Source organism: Musa acuminata, chromosome BXJ1-2 (genome assembly GCF_036884655.1).
Source record: "Musa acuminata AAA Group cultivar baxijiao chromosome BXJ1-2, Cavendish_Baxijiao_AAA, whole genome shotgun sequence".
Taxonomy (NCBI): domain Eukaryota; kingdom Viridiplantae; phylum Streptophyta; class Magnoliopsida; order Zingiberales; family Musaceae; genus Musa; species Musa acuminata.
In genome coordinates, this window is record NC_088328.1 from 24,083,833 (window position 1) to 24,111,831 (window position 27,999).

The 27,999-nt window shown below is 41.3% G+C and overlaps 5 protein-coding genes across 7 annotated transcripts; 2 read left to right on the forward strand and 3 right to left on the reverse strand.

Annotated features, from left to right (window-relative positions):
• Window positions 1–1,547: 1,547 nt before the first annotated feature.
• Window positions 1,548–11,094, reverse strand: LOC135601440 (dihydroorotase, mitochondrial-like). 3 transcript variants are annotated; one of them, XM_065094197.1, is made up of 10 exons: window positions 9,030–11,094; window positions 8,258–8,926; window positions 8,024–8,148; window positions 4,618–4,793; window positions 4,341–4,522; window positions 3,552–3,688; window positions 3,140–3,305; window positions 2,770–2,886; window positions 2,116–2,276; window positions 1,548–2,008 (listed from the first exon to the last, which is right to left on the reverse strand). In XM_065094197.1, the coding sequence occupies exons 4-10, from the start codon at window positions 4,698–4,700 to the stop codon at window positions 1,814–1,816; spliced, it is 1,041 nt and encodes a 346-aa protein (XP_064950269.1). In that variant the 5' UTR covers window positions 4,701–4,793; window positions 8,024–8,148; window positions 8,258–8,926; window positions 9,030–11,094; the 3' UTR covers window positions 1,548–1,813. The 3 variants fall into 3 exon arrangements, with proteins under 3 accessions (XP_064950269.1, XP_064950268.1, XP_064950267.1); XM_065094196.1 differs by lacking the exons at window positions 8,024–8,148; window positions 8,258–8,926; window positions 9,030–11,094 and having other exon boundaries at window positions 1,548–1,668; window positions 1,767–2,008; window positions 4,618–4,977; XM_065094195.1 differs by lacking the exons at window positions 8,024–8,148; window positions 8,258–8,926; window positions 9,030–11,094 and having other exon boundaries at window positions 4,618–4,977.
• Window positions 8,409–13,887, forward strand: LOC135611693 (potassium channel KAT3-like). Its single transcript, XM_065107340.1, has 11 exons — window positions 8,409–8,570; window positions 8,709–8,861; window positions 10,526–10,665; window positions 10,755–10,970; window positions 11,044–11,199; window positions 11,273–11,726; window positions 12,182–12,421; window positions 12,510–12,608; window positions 12,710–12,742; window positions 12,822–13,007; window positions 13,108–13,887. Exons 1-11 carry the CDS (start codon window positions 8,409–8,411, stop codon window positions 13,870–13,872), a joined length of 2,604 nt encoding a protein of 867 aa, XP_064963412.1. The 3' UTR covers window positions 13,873–13,887.
• Window positions 13,888–18,120: 4,233 nt separating this feature from the next.
• LOC135611700 (cyclic dof factor 4-like) lies at window positions 18,121–18,480 on the reverse strand. The gene has a single exon (XM_065107350.1). It carries the CDS (start codon window positions 18,478–18,480, stop codon window positions 18,121–18,123), a length of 360 nt encoding a protein of 119 aa, XP_064963422.1.
• A 2,078-nt stretch (window positions 18,481–20,558) lies between these two features.
• LOC103976363 (uncharacterized) lies at window positions 20,559–23,685 on the reverse strand. The gene is made up of 4 exons (XM_018822164.2): window positions 23,465–23,685; window positions 21,720–23,229; window positions 21,378–21,510; window positions 20,559–21,279 (listed from the first exon to the last, which is right to left on the reverse strand). The coding sequence occupies exons 2-4, from the start codon at window positions 23,154–23,156 to the stop codon at window positions 20,594–20,596; spliced, it is 2,256 nt and encodes a 751-aa protein (XP_018677709.2). The 5' UTR covers window positions 23,157–23,229; window positions 23,465–23,685; the 3' UTR covers window positions 20,559–20,593.
• Window positions 23,686–25,251: 1,566 nt separating this feature from the next.
• On the forward strand, window positions 25,252–27,996 carry LOC135601476 (rho guanine nucleotide exchange factor 8-like). The gene is made up of 7 exons (XM_065094198.1): window positions 25,252–25,867; window positions 26,036–26,152; window positions 26,251–26,405; window positions 26,483–26,557; window positions 26,633–26,905; window positions 27,006–27,338; window positions 27,418–27,996. Exons 1-7 carry the CDS (start codon window positions 25,831–25,833, stop codon window positions 27,808–27,810), a joined length of 1,383 nt encoding a protein of 460 aa, XP_064950270.1. The 5' UTR covers window positions 25,252–25,830; the 3' UTR covers window positions 27,811–27,996.
• The last annotated feature ends 3 nt before the right edge of the window (window positions 27,997–27,999 follow it).

Genomic DNA, 27,999 nt, shown 5'->3' on the forward strand with positions numbered 1-27,999 from the left:
GCGAGAAAATAGAAGGAAGAAAGTTATAGGACAAAAGGAGCGATTGGGTTGAGTGGCGATGGGGCAACCTGATTCGCATGAGACGTCTCACCTCCCTGACTGGGATAGTTAGACAGAGAGAGGCGGAGGTCGAAGGTGATCATCATCTCCTTTTAGCTCCGAGGTCAACCTAGAGTGCCTTCCAAGACATATACCGAGCACTTGCCCATTTGCATTATCCACTCTCTCTCCCTCTCTCACCATCTTCCTGATCTCCCTCTTCAACCAAAGCACGCATTACGTACTGTGCAGCATAAATGTGATATTTCTACCGACCAAAAACTACATACACATTGCATCATATCTGCAGTACCAACGTGATTCTTCTCTCTCTCTCTCTCTCTCTCTCTCTTCAATGAAAACACACATTCGCGTTTTCCGCAGTAACGCATTCGAGAGTTAATGCTGTAAATGCATGGGATCGGAAAGCATAAGGTGAGGTGAATCAGAGTCGACGTGATCTCTGCGTAGATGAACATGGGATCGGGCAACAATGAGGGTGCGGTGAATCCTGGAGATTCTGGGGGCGTAAAGGAGGCGTGAAGGATACTATTAATGTCCGAAAGCAGGAGGTGAGGTGGGTCTTCTTGTCTGTGGAGTCTCGTGGTTGCGATTGGTGGAATGACTGTTGTGGCTTGGAGACAAAGCTATCCATCCCACCCATCCATCCATCCATCCTCCTATGTTTGTTAGCCCTTTCGAAGGTAAGGCTGCAACAGATGAGGCTAATATTAGCTTGCTGTGGGCTCTTTGGACCTCGGACCTTTGGAGAGAAGACGCTTGAAACATCAAAGCTTTCCTGGAGAGAGAAGCATGCATGAACAGTGAGGGATGTCACATATCTCTCTGTCTACCTCCACATTAATGAATATATATATATATATATATATATATATATATATATATATATATATATATATATATATATATATATATATATATATATATATTTGAAACCATGGCATGATTCTTGTTTACATTCGATGTAAGATTATGTGTGTTGTAATTATCTTTTCTTTTGTTTCATTCAAAAGCTCAGTAAATTATAGTTTCAATTAAACAATATACAAGATGCTAAAATATGAACTCCAGACTTATCAAATGTGAATAATATACTAAGATAATCTCCATAGAGACCACAAATTGCAATGTTGATATTTGATTTGATGTTATATTTATATCGTCAAAGATTTGTGATTTATTTTTCTTTTTTTCTAATTCAAGAAAGCCAAAAAATTACTCGAGGGGTGAATGACATTATTACGATCTGCTTCTTGCATTATCCATTAAATATTATGATTCGAATCCATGTGTAAGCATCATATATGCCTACATAATCATTGTTGTGGCATCCATTTCATCGTTAGACCAGATCGATTAGCTTCAACATCAAGAGACAACAGCCAAATTATATGCTTTTGGAATGGGGAAACCTTATGAATCAATCTCTTTACTGTTCCCTATAAGATGAAATAACAACGAAAATACAAAAAAAAAAAAAAAAAAGGTTTTTGCTCACGCATATCATTTCATATTTGTTGAAAGAACTCGGGACATAATAATTCGTGCTTACAAGTTTCTCTCGGAAATAATAAAGGAAGTGGGGGTCATTTGCGGAGCACTAATGATCTACAAATAAGAAAAAACGTAGGTGCGTGAGAGTTAATCCCACAAGGTTTCGACAGAGTACTGTGAGTATTACTGAAATCATCTAAAAAAATACTTGCCCAAAATGCCTCTTCGATTAGTGAGAAAGGAGAGAAATCACTAGGGATCAGTTGTCGGACGGAAACCATTCAAGAGTCTCGCCCGCAAACATAGGCACTATTTCTCCGGATGTGTATGGATACGAGTCAGGTACTTTCCAGGGACTCTTCCTCAATTTGACCTTTGAAGTGTTTCTTGGAAGTCCATAGAAATCAGGGCCATTGAAGCTTGTAAAGGCCTCCAGTTTGTCAAGTGAACCAGCCTGATCGGAAAAAAAAAATCAAGAGACTTGATTAGAACAACTTAATGAATAATAATCACATAAATGGTTATGTATTCAGGTTTAGAACCGGAAATTTCCGACATAACCTGCTCAAATACTTTAGCGTAAAGGGATAACGCAACAGGAGCATTGTATATTCCCGCACATCCACAAGGACATTCTTTCTTTTGTCTCTCATGTGGAGCACTATCGGTACCAAGAAAATAACGATTGCTACCTCTTGTTACAGCTGATACGATAGCTTGTCCTACAGAAGACGACAAATAGAAGTGATACTATCAGCATAAATTAAAACTTCAGCAAACTAATGAATTGACCAGTTAAACTATCTTAATTCCTATACAAACTAGAATATGGTCAAAACTAGAAATGCGACAAACCTGAGAAAAACCACTGTGGAATAAAAGGAAATAAACCAAATGGTGATGTTATCATGTTTTTAAGCACTAAATCTTTTAAATAAGCACTAGAATGACTCCTTTAAGTTATGATAGAATCTGTAAAATGAAAAATATGCTTACGTAGTAGTATATAAAAAGGAGTCACTAAGGACAACAAACCAAAAACATCCATATATTAATTTTGGTAAGTTGTTCCTAAGCAAGAGCATCAGTATTTAGGTTGCCAGTCGTTGCATGTGATTCCTGACTTTCCACAAGTGTTATAAACAGTTGAAGTATTCCATAGTAAATGCAAGAAAAAAAAATTTTTCTGTTGGCAAAGGGAGCAGTTGCACGTACTATGAATCTCTCGTTTTAGTACTGGAAGGCAGTAATTGTGAGGCTGTAGTCCACCTTGAAATAAGGAATTTCTGTTCAGAAGAAGGTGCTGTGGCGTGACAGTGGCAGCAACAGAACCTAATAACGAAAATATATCAAAATATATAATAAAGATAAAAGTAAGCTCAGTGCATGAGATTTCAACAATGTGCGGGATAAAGAGGGTCAATGCAGTCTTCCTCCAGGTAGAGAATTGTTTTGTTGGTCTGAACCCTTGACACCCATGAAGCATAAAAATACAACCACACCATAGTGCAAAGGCTCATCCTTACTGAATTATAGAAACATGAAAAAAAGGAAGAAGAAAAAAATAATTCATTCTGAAGCCTACCTTCATTGCATGATTCAATAAATTTAACTGCGTCCATCGTGGTAATATGTTCCATTACAACTTTCAGATGAGGAAGCTTTATTAGTAGTGGTGATAAAATAGTCTCAATGAAGACCCTTTCTCTGTCAAATATATCAATATTCGGATCTGTCACTTCCCCATGCACCTGTTATAAGTTTTACATGAAGAAATCAGCCTCAAGATTACACCCTCGATAATAAGGCAATAAGTAAAAAAGAAGGAAATCTTTAGTGTACAAAATATTATTTACAGTAAAGCTAATTAAAGAATTTTTTGATCAACTAGACATTTCCTCAGAAGAAACTTAAGTAATTTCTCTAATACATAGTTATTTTACTGAGTAAAACTCAGAGTATGGTAAACCGATAAGAAGGAATAAACTAACACATACCAACAGTGGCATATTATGTTTTGCCATTTCTTCTAGGACAGGCAAACACTTCCCAAAAATATCAGTGACTCCATCTTGAGAATTGGTAGTTGCTCCAGCAGGATATAATTTTACAGCAAATACCACTCCACTTTTTCCTGAAAGCTAAAATCAGCAAAAAATGGAAAGAAGAGCTAGTAACAGGAAACTGGATCAGAGCCAAACTTTTAGTGAGCCATCAGTTCCCTTTATTATAAGGAAGAACATAAAGCATATTAAGTAGCTTGAGAAAAAAACAGAGAGAGATAGAACATATAGTACGGAAAAAGTTCAAATGGATGTATTTTTTTCTAATTCTTTCTAAAAATAAGTCTTATTGAGCGCATGTTTTCTTGAGTAGTTGAACACAAGGTAGTGTATGTGCAAAATGCAGAAGCACATGCATTCACAAGCACATATAAAAAAAAAAAATCAAAGTAATTAGTATAAATAAGAAATATGGTGATGAACAAATGTGAAAGAATGAAAGGTAGAAATATATTAAAACAAAACAAAAGAATCTTACGGATTCCATTTATACTGAGTTAAGAACTTTTTCTGTGATAAGGTGTGGAAGTGAGTCAAATTTATGTTATCATGGACACCAAGATGGTACTAGTAGTTGACACAATACTACTAATAACAAGAAAATACAAACTAAACCATGCATGCGATCGTCTATTTTATTCTAAGTGGTTTATTCAGAGAGAGAAACCAAACAATTTGGCATAGCACCCAAAAAAAAAAGAAGAAGAAAAAAAAGGAGCTCACTGGCAAGATTAATCTCTTCGGGGCTGGTGTTGTCTGTGAGGTACAGGGTCATGAGGGGATCGAATCGACTGTCGGGTGGCAGAGCCTTTAAGATGGATTGGCGGTACGCCACCGCTGCAGCGGTGGTGGTTATGGGGGGCTTCAAGTTGGGCATCACGATCGCCCTTCCAAAATGCCTTGCGCTGCGTCGTCATCATCACGAATCACCCATCAAATTCCCCCTTTCTTTGTCCGTCGTAATCGAGAAGAAGAGGAGATCGAGAGGCCTATCACCTACCTGTGGGAGACGACGGCGCGGAGAAGGTCGCCCTCGCGCAGGTGGAGGTGCCAGTCGTCGGGCCGCGTCAATGAGAGCTCCATCCTCGACCCGGCCGATCTCACCACCAGGCGACGCCTGCTTCCCTTGTCGGGACGGAGAGGGATCCAAGCACGGGTGGCAACGTAGTAGCCGACCTGCATCGAACTCGACCAGTATTCACAGGTAGCGCAAAGCGAAGCCTACCGATCGACCTCCTCCTTTTAACGGACCAGATCGACGGCTTCGATTAACTGGGCTGACTAGTGGGCCATTGATCCGGACCATGACCAATGCTGGCCCAAAATGGCACTGAAATGGGGGCTTTACGGGCCGGATTAAAAGGCTCTTGTAGCAACTCATGAGAAATTTTATCGATTTTATTCCATAATTTTATTATTTTATCCCTAATGTACAATTAATATTTTATTTTTTTATAAAATTAACGATATAAATATCACGATTTCATTAAAAAAATTAAAGTATTTTATTATAAATTAAATGTAATATTATTTCTTATGATTATATTATTTTTATTAATATAAATAATATATTTGCATATTATTTTTTGTATTTATATTATAATAGTATTTTAAACCGATTTAAATTAATAGGTCGAATTGATTTGAAAATTAGTGGGTTGATTGAATCCGATTCAATTGAAAGGAAAAGAGGAGAGAAAATGCCCCTCAAACTCCTTGAGAGTATTTTTCTGATCCTTTGAAAATAGCACTCTGCCTTGTGGGAAAAACCCAAAATTGATGACTTTTATAGGGAATTTACCCAATATCTAATCTGCATTACATCTCATTGATATAACATAGAAGTAATTTTAAGTAACGAATTTTTGGCTTGGCACTTGACATTTCCAACCTATGCCCATGCATAATTAGACATGGATCTTCGGGTTATTTGGGCTAGAGAGAACACTAAGCCCAACCATACATAACTGGACATGGTGTGGATGTCTCCAATACGACAGCTTAAGATAAGCTGCAGTGTGTCAAACCCACTCTACTCAAGCCGAGACAGGACCAAGAATACTTGCATGTGCAAATATGAAAAGGAACATTGTGGTTTTAGTGTTGTAATTAGAGAGATTATTTTCATAGTTTTAAACCATGATCACTTAAATCTAAAAGGAATGATTTAATTATGACACCAAGGTGCAGTTTTTGAGTTGGGCATGAATAGATGTCTAAGATCCAGACATGAACTCTGCATGTAGCACACAGGTCGACTCGTACATAATTAGCCTATCTACCGGCCAAATATTTATGAACAAAGATCAACCTTATTCATGGACTTTATTCTAGTACTAGACAAAAGTGAACAGACACATGCCACTAAGTCTGCTTGGAAGAAGGGGAAAAAGCAAAAAAAATCGGAAGGTCAACCAAAATCTCAAGACTTCCATCTTCTTCTCCTAGCTCGAGATGGATGTCAGGTGAGACACCACAATGAGATGTGAATACCACAAACCCTGCTCTTTCCATTCTTGGATGCCATTTTCCCTGCAATCTGACAGAACCACACAAGGGCAGGCAATCCAACGTGAAATGCAAAGGGGGACAGCACAATCGAGTGTTGGTTGGTGCCATCAAAGTAGGACTGCACTCTTAGCTGCTAGAATCTGAAATCCAACCTTCCCTCTTCATTTCCAAGGTATTCTTGGACACTCGAGTGCAGCATGGAAATGAATGTGACCATGGGTAGAAGAAGGATTAGGATCTGATTGATTTGATCCCACAAACAAACAATTGGATGCGTCAATGGACTCCTCACTAAGAAATCGATGGGCTCTAGGCACACAGGAGATGTGTTGGGGCACGGAACGACTAAAGTCACGGGCATTCCAAAGGGCGAGAAGAGCCGGAGTCGTGATTCACAAACAGATAAGAATTAGATACCCGGGCGGAAGCCATCCATTCGGGCAGGGCAAAATGGCTGCAATCGTATCTTATCTAATGGAACTCCATTGCGAGCACTATGAAGGAAGGGGGGAAGCTTCGTAGATGCTGTCCCAGGTGCCTTGTTATCGTGAACCGATGCTGTCCCAAGGTGTCGCCGGTTTGAGTTGGGCAACGAAATAACTTTTTATGATGCTTAGAAACGACACATGGCTTTTTCTTCCAAGTGTCTCGACTTGGTGCCGAGTTTTACCGGTCGTTATAGTTCTGTCAACTTAACTCGAACATGTACGCAATCGACGAGTAAAATCTACAAGGTTCATGTCCCATATCCAGAACCGATCCAATTCGATATTAGCTTTCCAGAGAGAAAGATCAGTAGATATTCCCACTTCAAAAGTCTGCCTAATTGTGGGCAAGGCAGGTCAAAAAACAGAAAAAAAAAAAAATTGATTCACATAATTATTACTATGTACCCTAAAGACAATATCTGTGTTTATTTAAAGAAAGAGGAATAATGTGAGTGGAGAGAATCCACCAATGCAAACGAGCAAATTGGCCACTAAAAAGAAGAGAGCGCCTGGCGCTCAAATCAGCAGCTCTATCGGATTCGCCCTAACGATCATGACCCATGGCTGTAGCTAACTACAAAATATGCCTGAGAAAGCAACGGAAGACGTGGAGAATCCATTCTCTCAAAGCTATAGCGGTGAGGAACACATGATGGTGATTGGCCATATTGACGACCTTATCACAGTAGATAGGGTATCTGCAGATTTTGTTTTAGACGTATCCAAATCTAACTATTAAATTATTGCCTTTTTCCTGCTCCATGGGAAGAATGGCTTACTTTCCTTCCTACATTTGACTCTGCCCTGTAAAGGACTGACATGGATATATAATTTCCCACTATATCCATCCTGAAACCAAACCCAATATCAGTTTTAAAATGGGTTGGATAAATGCAGGTAGGTACCTACAGAAAAAAAAACCAAAAAAAAATCACCTGTTATTATCTAAAGAACAATCGATAAAAAGCATGTCTCAAATTTGAGGAGCACGTATCCTAATTCGACCTAAGTGGGTCAGTGGGTATTGGGAAATAAACTTTCTTCCCATCCCTTATCCAAGGCTACAACAATCTCTCGATGTTGCCGACCCATCATAACAATGCTGCCACGCAACCTAAGTGGCTGCATTTGCTATTTTTGTGTCACTCAGATTAGGAATTCTTAGGTAGACCAAAAGTATTTAGCAACACATCTCAAGGTATTTTGCTACAATTGGATGGTCCACCGATAACATGGTGGATCTAGTTCATCAAAAACCTATATATAACATGAAAGCTACTTGGATGGATCAAATCACATGCAAGGAGTTTTTCTCGGTACTGGTCAGATCGTCAGGTTTGCGAAAGGTGACATTATTCTTGAAATTTAGTCTGACAAAAAAACATGGAAAAAAGAGGAAGGAATTACCTGACAGGTTAGGATTGTGAGAGGACCATGCAAGATGAGTCTTTAAAGAGGGATCTTTGCTACAGGTGTCAGACCTGAGAACGAATTTGATGCTACAAGAACTGTTGATTAACAGTAATATAATCCTGCCAAGAAAAATACTGTTGGTTAGTAGTAGTGATATTTCCACATTAGTTTCTTATAGGTATTGCGTAAACATGATGTTAACAGTAAATCACTATGTAAGCATCTTACTATATTCCAATAGAAAGGTGAAGAAAAGTTTCAATTGTAGCATATCCTTCACAACTCATGAGACTAACAATTTGCATCATCCATGAGGGAGAGTTGATAACCATGAACCAGTCCTTTAGAGATCAGCATAATCATGTAATCACCAAGCTTTATGCCCAAGTTTGCAAGAGGACCATTGGAATTAGAAGGACTCAGAGAGGTGGAAGCCTTCCTTGCTGGACCACTTTGCACTCTCAGCCTTAACAGTCAGATTTCACTTGGAATTTTGAGATATGGAAGAGGGACAATGATCAAAGTTCTGGCATCCTTTACTGTCAGATGTAAAGACCAAAATGCTTCAGTTGCATAGATACCAACTAAATATTTGATTATGGCCCGTAACTTCGATTGATAATTTGAGAACATAAAGAGTGTTCTGTGATCCATCACTTCTACCAAATGCATTGCACAGGTTTCTTATATCATCATATTCCCGATGATGCTGACAGAAGCTAGTCACCAAAATGTGAATGATAGACATGGGAGTATGGTGAAGGTTTATAATCTTGTTGCAGGACAACCCATAGAGTTAGGTAGTCCCAACTGCAAGCAGCTGCAATTTCAGGTACCACCACTTAAACAGGAGACTGAATCTGCTTCACATATCTAAACTTGGACTATGCATGCCATCTACAATTACCAATAAGGTAAATTTTGGTTAGCATCATATTTGTCTCACATATAAAAAGAAAATATAGACAGACACAGTAAAATATGTTGAATGCTAACCTACATTTCTTTATAGGTTCTTCACGACAAATGAACAGTAGCAAAAGATCTGATGGAAAATCGGGCTGATAAATAGATGGTAGTACCTTTCAAATTTTCCTTTTTCACTTTGAGAGACCATGAGATGGGATGTGAGAGGTGGTAAGGTAAGCCAACCATAAACTGGAAAAGATCCAAAATTGATGGCACAGAGCATCTAAAAGATCAGGAACTTACACTAATAAGTGATGGAGGTTTAGCTAAAGGACCATCAACCAATAAGTGGATCAGGTTCTGTGGCATTTTAAAATAGATCTTTTCTTTTAGCTTCTTGGATTCTCCAATCAAGGAGAAGACAGTATGGAAAGGAACTATTCACATAATACAGGACTAAAGCTCCATCCAACCCTGACAATGAAAACAAATTGATGTTTTTCATGTCCTTAACCTGTAGAGTGGTACTCAAGTTATATTTCCGAATGCTGTTTCCCGTGGACTTATTTGATAACTTTAACATTCTCACCAACAGGCTTTGTGGCCAAGATGCAACTTCCCATTCTTCCTAGGCATCAATCACCATGCATGGCACCCACCAGGAAACCACAAAGTTTGGCACCCATACTGTATTCGGTATCATCCAACCTTCATCATGGACTCTCATCTTCCCAAGGACAAATCAAATGCTGTATTGATTTATGATGCATTTCACAGGATCATGAGGGTTATCACTTAGTCATGTCATTTGCCCTCAGAATGCAATGTCATTCTACTAATGAAATTCACATGGTTGTGGAAAAAACTAACAGAACTTCACCAGGAAGAGAGAAAATGAGGTCTTTCTGGTCTTAAGCCATCTTTTGGCTATGACCATCCACAGGATCATATAACTAGCTCTACAGAATTTCGTGGTCACATTCACATTCGCAGACCAGACATGCATTATCCCAGAAGTGGTGCCTGAACACAGACATCTAAGGGCATAATTCTGGGAACCCAAAAACAGTTCACTGTTTACAGTAGGCCCTCACCCCTCAAAAGGTCGATATTCATATCCTGAAATTAGTTCCAAAGTAACCTAACAAACAGGACCTAGTTCTTATGGTTCACTTGTTTTATCTATGGCCACCTCTAACCAATATTTTACGTGGGCCTGGAAACAAATCCATCCACCATAGATGTGTAAACCACCACATACCTCGTAAGTTGGCTAAAACTTCTGCCCATTGTTTCCAGAAAATTAATGTTCTGACTTCTTCAACTCAATCTGCAGTATTTCCCACTCCTAATGATTAGATCCAAGTAAAATCCTTTATTATGTCTTTTCCTTCTCGTGAACTTTTCCTCATCCAATCCTTCCTATGCATTGACCAAGCAGCCCACTTGATCAAGGACATCAGTCAGACAGCAACCTTCACTACCCTATATATATTAGACCTCTCTCGAGTCCCATTACCACTGAATATCAGATCACAAAGGCATCATAGTGCAACCATGTTGTGCTCTTGTATGAACTGCTTACAGCACTTTGGCAACGATAGTTTCCAATTGGAAAGTGGAGGATACAGCATGCACAATGACCTTTTGCCATCACTGGGAGCAACAATAAACCATACAATCAAGCTCAGGAAGCACATTGTTTCACCATACGATCCTCGTTACAGGTATACTGACTCATCGGTCTCCCTGTATTCTCACAATTATATTTTGAACAAACAGCATGTTTATTTTCTTCTCACCAACCACTTTTCAGGCTATGGGAGAAATTCTTGATAGTCCTGGTTCTCTACTCTGCCTGGATCTGCCCATTTGAATTTGCATTTCGGCGATACTTGCCAAGCACAATCTTTCTTGTGGATAACATCATCAATAGCTTTTTTGCAATTGACATAGTACTCACCTTCTTTGTTGCTTTTGTTGACCATAAATCATATCTTCTTGTTGATGAACCAAAGAGAATAGCAGTCAGGTTAGGATTTGTGAATCTTGTACAACACAAAAACTTAAAAGCTGCTTGGGCTTAACAGAATCTGACTTCACAGGTATCTGTCCACTTGGTTCATCTTTGATGCATGTTCAACATTTCCCTTTCAAACAATCAGCTTCTTATTCAATGGACATAGTAAAAGCCTCGGCTTCAAACTTCTCAGTGTGCTTAGACTGTGGCGTCTACATCGTGTCAATTCCCTGTTTGCTAGGTCTGTATCTTCTATCATTTCATAGTATACATTTTACCAGAACAGGACTGATTTCCTAATTTTCTTTCCACAGACTTGAGAAAGATATTCGGTTCAATTATTTCTGGACACGGTGCACAAAGCTTTTCTCTGTAAGCCCAGCATTTTGTTCATTGTTTTGCTTCAAGCAGCTGCACAAGTATTCCTACCATAACATTTTTGTACTTCAGGTAACTCTTTTCGCAGTCCACTGCTCTGGATGCTTCAACTATATGATTGCTGATAGATATCCCGATCCGGAAAGAACCTGGATAGGTGCAGTGATACCAAACTTTATGGAACATAACCTGTGGGTTAGATATGTAACAGCAATATACTGGTCAATTACAACACTAACGACTACAGGTTATGGTGACTTACATGCTGAAAACACAAGAGAAATGGTATTTGGTATTTGCTACATGCTCTTTAATCTGGGGTTGACGTCTTACCTCATTGGAAATATGACGAACCTTGTTGTCCACGGGACCAGTCGCACGAAAAACTTTGTATGTCCTATCTCACAAGTTCTTTAAAGATCTCTTATTTTGCTGGCAGATAAACCTCATACCTGTTTATTTTATCAGAATAAGCAGTGGAAAAAGGAAAAAATCATAGCATGCACATCAACACTTACACAAGATTGTCAAAGGTCCAGATTCAATATGATGTTGGATCATCTGGTTGCATGGCTTTCTCAGTTGTCTAATTGTTGTGTACAACTTCAGAGTTCAGTCTTGCATTTTTTATTCAAATTTAAAAATATTTCTTCTTCTTAAATTTCATTTCATTAATAGAATTATCAAAAGCATGATCAGAGGATCAAAAGAATATTTTATTTCATTGCTCCTAATAAAGGATCAAGAGAATTATTGAAACAGTTGAACAACAGTATACCCCACTAATTGATTAGAGAATTTTGTCATTTTACATTCTGTTAATGAGTGTTTATTTTGATATTCAGCGGGACACCATTCAGGCTGCTTCTGAATTTGCGTCAAGAAATAAGCTACCAAAACATATGGAGGAACAGATGTTGTCTCACATATGCTTAAGATTCAAGACAGAGGGACTCAAACAGCAAGAGACTCTTGATGGCCTCCCAAAGGCCATCCGCTCAAGCATAGCCGAGTACCTATTCTTTCCTATTGTCCAAAAAGTATACCTTTTCCAAGGGTTTTCCTTTAATCTCATTTTCCAGCTGGTGAGGTTTAAAATATAAATGATCAATTACAACACTAAGCAGGTCAAATGCATGCAGCATGCTGATAAGACCATTGTGCAATTAATAGGTGACAGAAATGCAAGCTGAGTATTACCCACCAAAGGAAGATGTAATACTGCAGAATGAAGCCCCAGCATATCTATATATAATAGTATCAGGAGCAGTGGTGAGTAACTTCTCTTTTTTGCCTGTATTCTTGATTCACCCGCATAGTTGTTTCCAGCAATTTCACATTCATAACTATTTTCATTAGTATTTTTGTTGCAGGACATGCGAGCATCTGCAGATGGGGTTGAAAAGGTAAAGGCTTTTAATATGTGCATCAATAGCACACTAGCACGTTAACCATTGATAATTATTGTAATATCAAAATCTTCAGGTTCATGGAAGGTTGACTGCAGGGGAAATATTTGGGGAGATAGGAGTTCTATGTAACATGTCACAGCCATTCACCATAAGAACCACTGAGCTCACACAAATTCTCAGACTGAACAGGACAACACTCTTCAACATTATTCGACAAAGTAGACAGGATGCGACTATTGTCATGAATAATCTTTCCCAGGTATATAATTAAGATTCGACCAGTGCGCTTTTTATAGAGAAAATAATTTATCATTTTTGGCAAAATAGGAGCTTAAATTTCTCTCCATTTAATCTAACAGAATTTAAGGCTACATGAAAGTCTATACCCCGGAATACAGCAAAATGAACCTGGTGAACTTCTTAAAAGATGGCTCGAGAGAGATCCATGGAAGAGGAATGAGAACCATGCACCAGATGGAAATAATTATCAAGTCTGCAAGCTACACACACAGGAACTTATGGATAAATGTAAAAGTCCAGGCAACGCAGAAAAAAACAAGGACAATGGCACACCCAATGAATTTCCAATCGGTCAGGTCAATGCAAAATTAGACCATGCAGATCGGCACAGTGTTTTTCATACGGTTGCACAGGATGGATACAATATAACTGCCAATATTTTGCTCAAACAAGAAGCAACTATAGAAGAGGACAAAGATAACAGGTGGACCCAAAAAGGATTGGTTGAGAAACATGAAAATACAGGTAAATTTGAGTTTTCATCAAGTAATGGAAGTACAAGGAGACACACTGGAGAGCATGAAATAGAATTTGTTGAAATGAAAGCATCTGGCTATGAAAATGACTTTGAGAACCATGGCAGCAGAGAATGGAAACCCAGGTTTGGGTATCCAAATATTAATGAATTGACGATAGCTTCTTGTTCACAAAGTGGAAGCCACAACTTCGAGAACAATATCATGAGACTAACAAGCAAAAGAGTGACCATCCACATGCATTCTCAAAAGGGAAATCCAGCAAGACAGCTAACTGCAAAGATGATAAACTTACCAGGAACCATGGAGGAACTCCTCAGAATTGGCAGTAAGTATTATTTGGACTGATTTACATGAAAGGTATAACCATAAAAGCTGCAAATGCTAATATAGATAGTATCCAAAATCAGTGTCAAGCTTAAACTGAAACACACAAATAACAAAGCATAAGAGTACCAGTTTCAGGAAGAAACATAAACTGTGAACCAGAAAGAATTCATGTGTCATATATTCCATTGTTGTGCAGGTGAGAAGTTTGTGGGACATCATCCTACAAAAGTGATCAACCAAGAGAATGCAGAAATTGATGACATTACCATAGTCCGTGATGGGGACCATTTGTATCTCCTAGAGATTTAAGAAAACTAGCAAGACTGTCAAAGAGGACATGGTCTAACTAGGATTCAAAGGTCAAGGAATACTTCCAATACACTTGAGTGTGTAGGTTTGAGCAATGTTTCTGAAAAATCAAAATTATGTAATGGTTTCTGACTAAATTAACTTTAGTTCTTTACTTCTACTAATTTAATGAATAGTTGCTAAGTACATGAGAGCTTGGTTCAAAAATATTCCTTGTGCCCATAAACCAATATAAATCACAAAAAAACATTTAATAAAATTTTAAAAATAATCTGAATTAGACAAATCACTTTTGGTTTCTTATCGAAAAAGATAATTTACTAAAATTGGCATTGCAGAGAAAATGGCACAAAAAAATTCACTTTTACTTGAAGACATTCGAGAAGGTTGATCGACCAACTTTGCATTGTAGGACAACTGGACTGGAGCTCAATCGTATTACCAGGGCACACCAGGATACTCTGTACATCAAATTTACTAGAAAAGCTGATAAAAGAAGTACTTCAGTACCATCAACCAAGTTAACGAGAATACACATAACAATGCAAAAAATATTCACCAAGGAGAAATCTCTGTCACCATTTTTTTATTGAGATGTTATATTGTCACAAATGCCAGGTGATCGCCACCAAGATCATCATGCATGCATCTGTTTGTTCACATAAAACATATAGATGAAGCCAACCGCAGCACCACGCATTCAATAAAGTTGATCATAAAACTTATAGTTACACACATCAATGGTACTTATACTGTCTTTAAAGAAATAATTATGATTTTGACTTGAGCATGCAGGAAAATTGATGATTGATAAGTAGAAATATACGCATACGGTCATATACAGATATAGATGCATCATAATTTGTTCAAATACAAATGCACAATACAAACATAACAATAACATATATAATTAGCCAAGGCAGCAAAAATTTCTAAGTAAAATAGTGAGACAACAAAAAAGACTGGCATAAAACATAAATGAGTTAACAAAAGAGATTAATAATGATATAGAAGATCATGAGGTATCTACAATTAAAACGAACAAAAGAAAAACAGAGAGAAGATGAGCCTATTGCTCCTACCTAAATCCGTTGCCTAATACTGTTGTCTCAAGCACATCAGACACATATTGGTCATCCACCAATTCAAGGACAGCATTCTGGCCCAAAGTTTCTCGATCGACTATTTTCTTAGAATACTAATGTCCTACAGCAGCGATCGAACGATCAATAACGAAACAGAGAACGTTCAACGACACTAGTTCCACGGCGTACGCGATAGCCAACCCTAACTCCAGACTTGCAGAGATCACCACATTTCGAGGGATTATTACGGTAAAGAAATATATCAAGAGGAGCTAGAAGACCAACTCATGAGGAGCTAAAAGACCTGGCTTAAAGAAATAAAGGAGGAAGGAAGACCAGGAAGCCACCACCTCGAGTCTTGGACGTCGGCGATCACCGCGAGCGTCGGACCAACTTCCGATGCGCTCGAATCCCGTTTGTTCCTCCGATGGGCTTATCTTATTGGGTAACGACGCCATCGACTACCGGATGTTCCCCCATTTAATGGGCCTTATGTGCCCATTAACATCTAAGGTTAATCAAATGGTTTCTACAAGTACCAAAATAGCATATTTGTCCCTACATATTTTAATATAGCATGCATATAGGTCCATAATATTAATTATCCTAATATTTTAGTTTGATACTGAAAATATATTTTATTTTCTTACCATTATAATAACGATGAGTATTTTAAAAGTACTTATCCAGCCAGTCTAATGACGTGTAACAATCAGCCTCATACATTTGACTTATATCTTAGATGTTGTCAAGTCACAAAAGGTTGGTGTCGAAAATGACTCGATTCAGCAATGGACATGAATAACTATATTATCGGATATGTCCGATGAAGATTCTCCGATATCTAAATTAATGTCCGGATGTGGAGAAATAATTGAATGGAGAATTAAATCATGGGAGCAGTTTAACGAGGGATCGCCCAAATCATCAAGCTATGGCACGTCGTGTCAGTTACGTGAGTCAAGCTGGCGAGGGGGTCCGGTCCGAACACGTGTCGTTGTTAGTCTTGCCAAAACTTAAATTTAAAATGATAAATTAAAATACATTTCAGAAATAAGAAACGGCACCATATTATTACTTACTGGTACAACGGCTATAACAAATGTCGTTTTGCTAGTTCTTTGTCATTGCACGCCACGTTCGCAGAACCTTTTAACGGCTACTCCACTCAACACGGCAGGCAGCGGGACCCACCCACGTGCCTTTGCCTGCGATCCGACGCTTTCGAATCTTTCCCTTTCCCAACGGCTCTCTCTTCCTCCTTCCCCCGCTTCTCCGCCTTCACCACCTCCCTCTCTCTCTACGATGTATATATACACGCACACACATCCTCGACCTTTTCACATTCACCGCAGCTAAAACCAGCTTCTCGAGTTCGTTTCCCTTTGAGCCACTCCCTCACCGCTTGCTACCTGTGAGAAATGGAAGCCTCCATGAGACTTTCTTTGAAGGTACCGCTGCTGCTGCTGCTGCTGCTCCTACTCGCATCTGTTGCAGTCCACGCGCAGGAGGCTCCGGCGCCTGCGCCGACCATGGAGAGCGGATCGGTCCCGGCAGGCCCCGGTCTCTGCGTGCTTGCTCTCTCTGCCGTGGCTTCTCTTGTCGCTGCCTTCGCGCACTGAGGGTCACTTTCTCGTGGCCCAGCATACCATAATCCTAAGATGATTACAATGATGTGAGCTGGTTATATGATATATTACGTCTCTGTTGCATTGGGTGTTCGTATTGCCTTCTTGTTTAAGAACGAATTGATCCGTGGATGCTATTTGTCGGGCTGTAAATGGGTGCTATATATTTTATATATTTTTGCATCTAATTGGAGAACCACAGATCTCAGTAGCTTTAATCCGAGTGTTTTTGAGGTATTATATCGTATATGGGAAAAACATAATCACATTTAGTGCCAGCATTGTCTTGATCGTAGTGAAGAGGAGCAGCTAAATGATGACCGAACTCTTCTTTGACCATTCTTAGACAAACACCAACTTTTTTGTCATTTTGACCGGTGGTCAAAATCATTAATTAGAAGATGACAATGTGAAGGCACAAGCGCAAAACGTGTTCCTCCTAATTTGCACTGGATTTGGCAGAGGTAGCTTTAGTGGGCTAAATTTTGAGTTGCGCATGCCATTTTCCTGCGACTGTTCTCTCTCTCACACACACAAAATCCAGAACATCATGGGGACATGCCATTTGCTGGTATCTGCTCTCCGCAGCACTGATATGTGGACATGATGATGACGAGACTTGCAAGCATCGGTTGGCAGCTGAGTAAAGGCTAAAACCAAGTGTATTGACCAAGGTAAGAAGTAGCACACCTCCAACCATGTGAGAGCAGCAGGCTTGGTGGTGATGGTGATGTCCTTCCTTCCATGTACACTAATAATTTATCCTCATCATACAGGCCATACCTTCTTTGACTTTTGCCCCTCCTGATAAGAACCAAATCATGTCGTAGATCCCAATGCTTCTCGGGCATCTTTCCTCCAACTACATGTTCATATTACATGGTAAGATGAGAACAAAGAACAGAGTTTTTTATAGTCTATACTTGCTGATCATTAGATGCAAGCGAATACGAGTTTCGGATCATCTGAACCTTCTCCTAATCTGTGAAGCTGTTCTTGGACAGTCTCAAGAAAAATTCAACAAATTTCTGAGCATAACAATCGAACACTTATCAAAATTTAGATCACGATCTCAGCCTGTACAGAACGACACTGGAAAGCAGAAGTTGAGAGAGTAAGACTTGCATGCCACTAATTAGCTGCACACAGATCCTTCCCCTATGTGCACTGCACACCGTAACTCAAGAACTGCAGCCGCGGAAGTCAACGGAGGCCGCGGTCAACCCTCGCCGGCGCCTCCCGTCTCAAGAGCCGCCGCCCTGCCGTCGCCCGGTCCAGGTGCTCCGCCGGTTAGTGGGGCATCCCCTACGGCGGCCGGCTCCGACGGGGACGTTCCGGAGGGCGCCCCCGGCGGTCCAGTAGCGATGGCAGGCCTTGCAGAAGTGCCGCGGCTGGTTGACGTTGTAGTTGTTGAAGTAGCAAAACTTGGTCTTCTTGCTCTTGCACCTGGGGCATGGCAGCGCCTCCTCCGGCTCCACCGCCTCCACCACCCCGGCCGGCTCCGTCGCCGGCTGCGCCGCCTCCTCCTCCTTGCCTAGTCCGTCCCCCTTTAGGATCACCGTCCCGAAAAGTTTGAAGCTTGGTGCTTCCTCGTCTTCTGCCATGCTGAGATCGGAGAGAGACAGATGATGAGGACTCCCGATAGGTTGAGAGGGATAGGAGGCGCAAAGCGAGAGAGAGAGGTATATATAAGGGAGGTGGCAACAGAGGCTTCATTCTTTAGTGCTCTTTATCGTCATCTCATCCCAATGGATAGAAAGGCCACCCAAAGAGAGCAAGAAGAGAAAGAAAAAGAAGGCTTGTCTGACAACAAGAAAAAAAAGGTCTTCCATTTTGGATGTTATCCATCTCCCGGAAGAAACTTTTTTCTCATTACTTGGGTGTGAATTGTGGACTCTGCCACTCGGGAAAAGAATTCCCCAACAATGACAACATGGAAACTTTGGAATGGAGCTTTGTTTGTCATCCATTCATGCGGTGATGAGGTCTTCAGTTCATGAATCATCGCCATGTGCCTACAGCATGTTACTGCGTAAGTCAACAAAGAATATGATGGCAAAGCGAAACATTCCAAATTTTGTTTTCAGCTATGGAAGTTGTTTTGGCACTGATGAAGTAATCACAAAAGTAATTCAAGATGCTCAATGAAAGTGGAGATAAGAATTGTGGTGCATATATTTCGTTTATTGTTTTTTATGTTGGGTTGATTGCAGGACCACTTTGCAATAAATAGAGTAGGTGATTTTGCCTACCCTTCCTCTAAGAACAACATCAAAGTCCAAATAAATTGTGCCTAATCTTCTCCGATCGCACTCAGAATATAAAGCTTATGGACTTGAGATTTTTAAGGGAGTAATGGAGGACATGTGGGAATAAATGGCTTTGCTCGTACTACTGAGCAAGAAAGATGGAGAAATTTGTGGTTAGCACCAGAACTTAGATTCTTTGGCTCCAAGATTGACTTTTCTTCGGCAGATGGGTCCAAAACTCAATTTTTAATGTAATTTTACATTAAATTTTGTTTTTTGACTGCATATAATGCACCGGATATTTTATCAGAGATAATCTAAATCTCATTTGATTGGATTCTTTGCTCGCTGGAATTTGCTCTGCTCACAAGCATGATCACATGATGTTGGATTGAACGCCAGAATAAGGTGAGTCTGATTCGTTCTGGAATTAGTTCGGATGAGGGAAACGGATCCGTGGAAGGAATAAAGCTGAGCTCCTCTTTCTTCGATCTTTTCCTTGCTTTTGACTCGATCTTTTTTATCTTGACGATACTGCGCGCAATGCTGGCGATGATGGAGGGGCTGTAGAAGATACTGATAGCTGCGCATCACAATATATCTAGAATTAAACGTAATTAAATTGGTCTCTTTCAATCGGTAGGACAACACTTGTTCTGTACCTGAGAATGATTGACTTGTTCATTTCTGGCATCCCTGTCTGCTTAGATCAAGTCCTAGCTTTCTACAACCACCATGAACATCTCTTGGCTTCTTCCCAGCTCCCTTTCTCGGTTGATGTCAGTGTCCGAGTAGATGGGAATTCTTGAATGCACTCAGTGAAGAACTTGAAAAGGTTGTCTTACTGCTTCAGTCAGTGTGCACTTTTCTGCAAAAGAAAATGACAAAAACCATCTCAAAATTGCATCTTACTTTTCTTCTCCGTGAAGAGTATGTGCTTTCTTCTCTTACAGTAGGAAAAAGTTGGGAAGTAGTTAATAGGGTGGAAAGGAAGATTGCCGGCCTCTTTTGTCTTTGAATCATTAGTCTATGCCCTGATATTATATATATATATATGAAGGATAAACAAGCATATGTTCTTTTGTCTTTTCTAGGGTTCATCCACCCTCATCAGACTTTTAACATGATGATACAAGACTGATCCTTTCTTCGTTGGATGGGATTTGTGGTTGACTGACTCCAAGCACTTTTTTACACCTGAAGAATCTATATGGTGATCTCTTTGGTGTTTCTTTTGTGGGAAGGAAAGCAACATGTGTAGCAAGCATTGGACAGATGGTTGATGGTTGAAGAATGTATACATCTCATTCAGATCATATGGAGGTCAGCAGCTCATGTGGATCAATTATCATTATAAGATGAAATCATTAATGACTTGATTAATTTTGACATTAATGTTGCTGATGTCTCATGACGCTTAAGCTGCAGATTACAAAACAATCATTCATTCCAAATCCTTTTATCATCTTTAGTTTGGAGAACAGTCGCCAACAAAAATGGCATCCGCCAATTCCATGGCAACCTTCTCAACAAGTGCAGTCACGATGTGCTCTTCCACCTTACTGACAACGTTATATGCTTCTTCCATGCAAAAGCCATTCCTCCAACCCACGTCCCACATGGCGTTCGTCAACATGTCTTTGCATCTGAGATCTCTTTCCAGCCTCACGTAGAGACTGTCTCTGTAAGGAACATCATCGTCAGCCTCACTGTACTTGGCAAGTCTCCCAATTCCCTTGCTGATTTCCCCCACTATCTGATCAAGTGAAGCGTGCTCTGTTCTGCTCCACCGGTGAGTCAGCGACATAGGATGATGGCCAGAGAGCTCCGCGTGCTGCCTTTTGCGCTCTATCAACTCTTCTGCACAACCCAAATAGAGCTTAGCATCTTTGTCAACCTCGTCCCAGTCCAGCTTTCCGTGATTCGTAGGTGTATGAGCGTCAAGGGTCAGCTCGTCGGCATGCAGCAGGAATGACTGGCAGCTGAGCAGTAAAGCTTCGAGGTGTTCTACTTTATCTGCTCTTGTAGTGGTGCTGATGAGTTCATTGCCGACATGCTTAGCGGCCGCTGCTTCTGCTTTGCCAGAAACCATTCCACCTTTGCTGGTCTTTGGCATGACTTCGCGAATGACTTTCTGGTCTTTCCCAGTCTTCTCTGCAAGCGAGAATAAGAGAATAGCCTATTTAGAACTCATATGCTTCCGTGACCACACGTCAGTTCTTAATTGATTGAAAGGATGAAAGAATGCTTACCATTGTTGGAAGATTTTGGGCTCAGCTTTCGCTGTTTCGAAGGTTCGGCAGCAGGCGAGATGTTGATTGCAGATGCGTCATCATCTGTCTTGCAGGAAGGACTCATTTCCTGGCCATCTCTCTGCTTTGGAGTCTACAAGAAAGTATGGTAGGATTGTACAAATAGATGTTTGTTAAACTTTGTGTTCATAGTTCTCATCTAAATAAGCATCACAATAATTGAGTAAAATTCCTGAGATTAGTTTGGCCATCTTCTGTATCGAACGCTTTCTTTTGAGTAATCTCTACATGGCTGACCAATTCATGGGCTCAAAAAAATTTGAATGGCATGAAAGGGAATACCTTGACCTTGGTCATCTTTCGAGCTGGTTTTGCTGCAGCTGTTCTCTTTTCTGCTGCGGCATTGGTGGAATTCCCTGATACCATTTCCCTCTGGGGTTTCATCATACTCTTCTGCTGTGTCGCCCCTGCTTTCATGGCAATGCTCTTTGCAGAAGCTGGTCTTCTGTTGGGCTCGGTAGATGCTGTTGTAGCTTTCTTGGCCTGAGATAACGGAGCTGCAGCAGCTTTGAGGCCTTTTCTGCTTTGAGGAGTCGTTCGATCTAACAATGACCTCTGTCCCTGATAGCTTCTCTTGTGAAGATTCGCTTCCTTCTTCTGCTGTCCATGGCATACAGAAGCTGGCAATTTACTCGTCTTGGACGACTCTACTTTGCTCTTCTTCGAGCTCACTGCTTCTTTTCTCACCGATTCATGTGCTAGCTCCCGTCTTCTGTTGGCAATGACCTCGTCATGCTCCACCTTGGTGGCTTCGATCGACTCCTGGCTTGAAGGCGGACGAGAAGGAAGGAGCTCATGCTGCTCCCCTCTCTCGGGGAACTGCATTGCCTTAACAGTCGATGGGTCTTCTTCATCCATATGGAATCTTTTACTGTAGCGTTCATCTGCCGAAGTATCGTTTGAATCCGACTGATTTCGGCAACCTATTTCTTGGCCTCTCTTCACGAGCCGCTCGATCTTTTCTCGTTCGATGATGCTCCGTAGAGTCACTCTCTCCGGTTTCGGACTCTGCTTAGACAACAGCAACCTTCCTGCCTCAGGCTTCCCAACATGAAACATTGATCTTGGTGCATTTAGATTCTCCCTGATCTGTTCCTTTCGTATGGTTTCGGCAGCGTCTGCAGGGACTTCTTCCAAGCCCATCAGCCTTGCAATCAGGCTCGGAGCTTTCATCTTCACTGGCTGCTCCGAGGCAGCGGTAGAATTCTTTCTTCCCCCCTCTGTCTCATGATAGGATGAACCGAGTGCACTTCTGAAATATACTCCCAATGACCGGCTGGAAGACGTCTTCTCGTCGTCGGAAGAGATTTGCAGTAGATTCTGACCATGGAGACCCTCTCCGATCACCTTCTTCATCCCCTCACCGGAACTCCTCCATGAAAGACTACTGCAGAGCTTCTCTTCCTGCAGCCTACAGCTGTAACTGTTCACTGCGTACCTATGTGGCTGCTCTAACTCATGACCGATGTGTGCTCCCTCCATGAATTCTCTTTGGCGAGGAATCGTCTTCCTCGATTGAAGCTTCAGTGATTCCTCAGCGTCCAAAGCATCCTTCAGATGACCGTTGCCGATACATTTCGATCCTCCATCAAGATTTGCCACCCCGAACCATGTGTTGATCATGTGACTCAGCTTGCGAGCTGGTTTGGATACCTCCAACAGCTGCACGTCACTGTTCTCCCTGGAGGGGAGGCCATTGCCTCCTCTTCTTCTTACCATCAAAAGGAGTGCAATCCAGGCCTCGACAACCTCTCCAGGGAATCCACCACCCGCAGAAGTCAATTGTTTGTTTCTGCCGACAAGAACAGGATCGTTAAAACCCATAAGCTACTAACCTTAAATTGTCTGAGAACAAAATTCCAGTTGTCAAGGAAGAAAACAAATATTCCAGTAGAAGTGAAAAGCTCTCTGGTTTTGGAACTCCACTAATTCTTGATCTGTACATATCATGACAAAATGACCGGCTATAATCTATATATGCGGGCTAACACTGGCTTCAAAGCGAGAAGTGGAGAGAACAGAGCTACCTGAAACAGGAGGCATATGAGCTGAGGGTGGAAGCCAAGAAGAAAAAGAAAGGTGGCTGAAACCATCAGGAGTCCCCCATGCTGCTGTGTCTCCACTCCCGGTTTGGCTCCTTGAGATCACAAACGTGTCACGTTAACTCCCTCTCTGTCTCAGCGAAACAGCAGATTTAGGTTTTTTGCTACCTGCTGGTCTTCTCACAGACTGAGCTCATTGAATCCCAGTAATGTTGGTGGGTCAAAGTTGGCGTAATGAGTAAGAAAGGAGAACACAGAGATCTGAAGACTTTTGCTGTTTGCTAGCAGTGTTTGCCTTTTCCTTCCCTTTCATTTTAATACGAGAGAGTTCATGTAGTTAATTCCCTGTCATGAGCATATCGATCACTGTGGGGCTAATCTGAATCATGGATTCTTGTTGAGATGTCTTCTTCTTTTTCAAGGAAGAAGGGAGGATTTGGACCACCCAAAGTTTATTAGTGAATGTTCCCTTAAAACATGTAATTAATGCAAGAGTTCTTCCCAGAGCTTCATTAAAACAGGAAAGGTTCTGCCACAAGAAACTCTTGCGGCGATGTGAAGCAATGGTTTCCATGCACTTAGAGGAATATGGTAACGACATGGAAATACTACATGATGGAATGAAATAGGAACTGGATATCTCAGGTCTGATCTCAAACATAAGTTGCCATCATTACAAGCCTCCTTTGTCTTTTGTTCCTACTCATTGTTGTTTGATGGAGCAGTAGGAGATGGATAATTCTTAGTGTTTTCTTTTTACCTGCACCTCTTTTCTTTTACTTTCTCTTTTGGTGTGGTCCATGACATGTTGGAAAGCTGGTCGAGCAGCACATCAATGCATCTGAGAAAAGATACGTAGCTGCATTGGCAGTGGTGACAGTTTGCCGGGGTAGTCCCATCTCCTTTGCTCTGTCTTCTTCCATTTGCCATCTGAGTTACTAGGCTGTCAATCTTCAAGCTCTGTAGGCCCACAAGTAGCATGCAGTGCAAGGAAAGCAGAGCTCGTTTGCTTGAGCTAGCAATCATGAGCTTTCCTGATGAACTATCAATACCACCATGAGAATTCATCAGCCTCCCTACACCAATCAAAGGAAGATGACACTCTAAAGCTCGGGATTCACGGATTAAAACTTCATAACTCTCACACCACGACAATTAATTAACGGAATTTATTTTGATATCGATAGATTAACTTAGATCGTTGTTTTCTGACTTGATCTATCTGTATTCGATGAGACGAGAGACTAGTGATATAATAATGATGATCCATCGCTAATTAAGCATGACAACAATATCCAACTATTCTCGGTAACCATCGATAATTATGAAAAAAAGAGTTTTCTCCCCGAATACGTTCTTCACACATATATATTATTATTTCAATCCCCAACTAACTTAAACATCATACGAGCATTATTCGAGAAACGTTTCCAACGTAGTTTTACAAGTTCATTACCTTTTGATTGACAGTAATTTATTTAAGACCAATCAATAAAAATACTCTTAAATTAAGATAATTTAACAATGTCAGGTAAAAGAATGGTTGAAAACATCGTCTTCTCGATGAGCTTAGAAAGGGTATCTTTGTCATGGGAAGAGAAATATCGACGTGAAAGGGGGAAACTGCCCTACCAACCATAATTGCAGGGCTCGCTGTTGTCAGCCTCAGAATGTTGAGACCACAATACTGACCATCCACTTCATAACCTCCTTTCTATTTTATTCTCGTCCCTCAACCTTCCCTTCTCTTCCTCGACATGCACCCCACGTCCACTCCTTCTGGGTGCATGGTGGAGGTCGCCTTCTTCCCTATCTCTTGCACTGCTTCCCAGAGACAAGGCCTCAACCTGTGTCTCCCCCTCCCTCTATTCGTCTCCTCGTGAGAGAAGGGCTTTTCTTTGTGCAACCTTAGCCGCTACACCAACAAGTTTCAGCCTGCGTTGCCTTCCATATGTTGGCTTAGAGAGAGAGGGGGGGCGGAGATATATGCATCTTCCTCTGTTGCTCAATCTAAATCCATGCGCATGCACAATCCGAGAGAAGACACGGTTGCTTCTCGAGTGTATCGATCACCTTCGGTGGCAGACGTGTGAAGGTCGGGTTTCTCACGAGAGGACATAGCCTTGACAGATTGAAAGTGCATGTTAAGGCGACGCTGGAGACCTCGAGGCGCTGAGCGCAGAGCTTTTTTCGGATAATGAGGAAGGGAACAGATCTTTTAAGGAGGAGATCAAGGTGTTCTTCAGAAGCCAGGGCTTAAGAACCGCTGACAACTCTGTAGAGGGCCAGTAGATTGGTGTTGCGTTTGATCGGTCGCCCGAGGAAGGAACCCCCCCAGAAATCAAGGAAGGATGAGAAAGGATTGTGCAGGAAACGGTCCTCCATCAGGTAAGGCAGATGAAGGATTGGGTGTTCAAATTTAGGCTGAGAAGACAAGATCTAATTCGTGAACTAATCTACATAATATCCTTAATGCAATCCAATGTTTGTTTTGCTTTTCTTATTTTATGGTGAAGATACATAGCCTTTTGAGTTTTCCTCATGGACTTTTGTCAGACATGGAGCTAATGAAGGAGAAGTTTGCGAAGCTTCTTCTCGGTGAGGACATGTCAGGTGGAGGAACAGGAGTTTCCTCAGCTCTTGCTCTCTCTAATGCCATCACCAATCTTGCAGGTTTTGTCTAATACGCAGTAATACATATTATTACAGCTATTCAGCTATTCTGATCATTCTCTCTCTCTCCCTCCCTCTCTTGCTCCTGCTTGATTCAGCTTCTGTCTTCGGAGAGCAGCGGCGCTTGGAACCCATGCCAGAGGAAAGGAAGGCAAGGTGGAGAAAAGAAGTCGATTGGCTCTTATCCGTCTCTGACCATATCGTGGAATTTGTTCCCTCACAGCAGGTTTCAGGAGATGGAAAGAGCATGGAGGTAACTATCGACGTCCGGAAGCCCTCCTTGACCTTAAATCCAAAGATCAAACACTTACATCATCATGCTCTTCACAGATAATGATAACTCAGCAACGCAAAGATCTTCGCATGAACATTCCTGCCTTGAGGAAGCTCGACGCAATGCTCATCGTAAGCAAGAAAGATGATCCCCGCACGAACATTCCGCTTCACTCTGTTCTGATACCGATCTCGACACTTGTGCAGGAGTACCTCGACAACTTCAAGCAGAAGAACGAGTTCTGGTATGTGTCCAGGGATGCGGATGAGTCTGAGAAGGGGAACGTGCAGAGGACCGATGACAAGTGGTGGCTCCCTACCGTGAGAGTCCCCCCCGGTGGGTTATCAGAGGCCTCAAGAAAATGGATTCAGCATCAGAAGGAGCTGGTGAACCAAGTGCTCAAAGCAGCTATGGCTATCAATGCCAATGTTATAATGGAAATGGAGATTCCAGAAGACTACATCGAATCCCTCCCAAAGGTGTTCGTTCACTCGAGCAATGCTTTTTTTGCTCCAACTCACCATAATCATCGCCTCAGTCTCTGCCATGGATGGATGCTGATCATTTCTCATGGCACAGAACGGAAGGTCAAGCCTCGGAGAAACCCTCTACAAGAACATCACCGACGAGGATTTCGATGCCGAAACATTCCTTGCATCCGTAGACCTGTCCACGGAGCACAAGATCCTGGACCTCAAGAACCGGATCGAAGCATCGGTCGTCATTTGGAAGAGGAAGATGAACAACAAGGACGCCAAGTCGACGTGGGGTTCGGCTATAAGCTCGGCTATTAGCATGGAGAAACGAGAACAGTTCGAAGACAGAGCAGAGACGATCTTACTCATCCTCAAGCACAGATTCCCCGGCATCCCCCAATCAGCACTGGACATAAGCAAGATTCAGTACAGCAAGGTACGTAGAACTCCAAGAATTGGTACTCGCACCGTCCGACTTCTTCTGCTGCCGTAAACATGCGACTCCCCTTGTGCAGGACGTGGGATACTCGATCCTGGAGAGCTACTCCAGGATTCTGGAAAGTCTAGCTTTCACCGTGATGTCGCGGATAGAAGATGTTCTCCATGCAGACTCCGTTACTCGAGATCAAAGTCTTGATGGCTCCAAGACGAGCCCTTCGGTGGCAGATTCGGAGCCAACTGCAGGAATAGCGACGCCGCTTGATCCAGCAGAGGAGATCGATAAGCTTAATAACATGGAAGCCAACAATTCCATGACGCTGTCGGATTTCATGGGCTGGCAATTCGATATCGACACCCAGACAAAGAAGGAAGACGAAGATGGAAAGCTGGTGAAACAGCCTCCAAGCATTGTGGTGGCCAACAACAAGCTTTCCAACTTAGAGAAGTTAGAGACATGGGAGGCTTGAGCTTTCAAGAAGCCCACAGAAAAGACGAGAGAGAGAGAGAGAGAGAGAGAGAGAGAAGAGATGCATTTTACAGAGATTTTGTACCATAAGTTTCTTGCTTTATGAAGATCGAAGAGCATTATATGGATTTTTTTTCCTTACTTTGACACAGAAATTTTTTGAGAAAATAAGGTTCATTCCATCAAATTA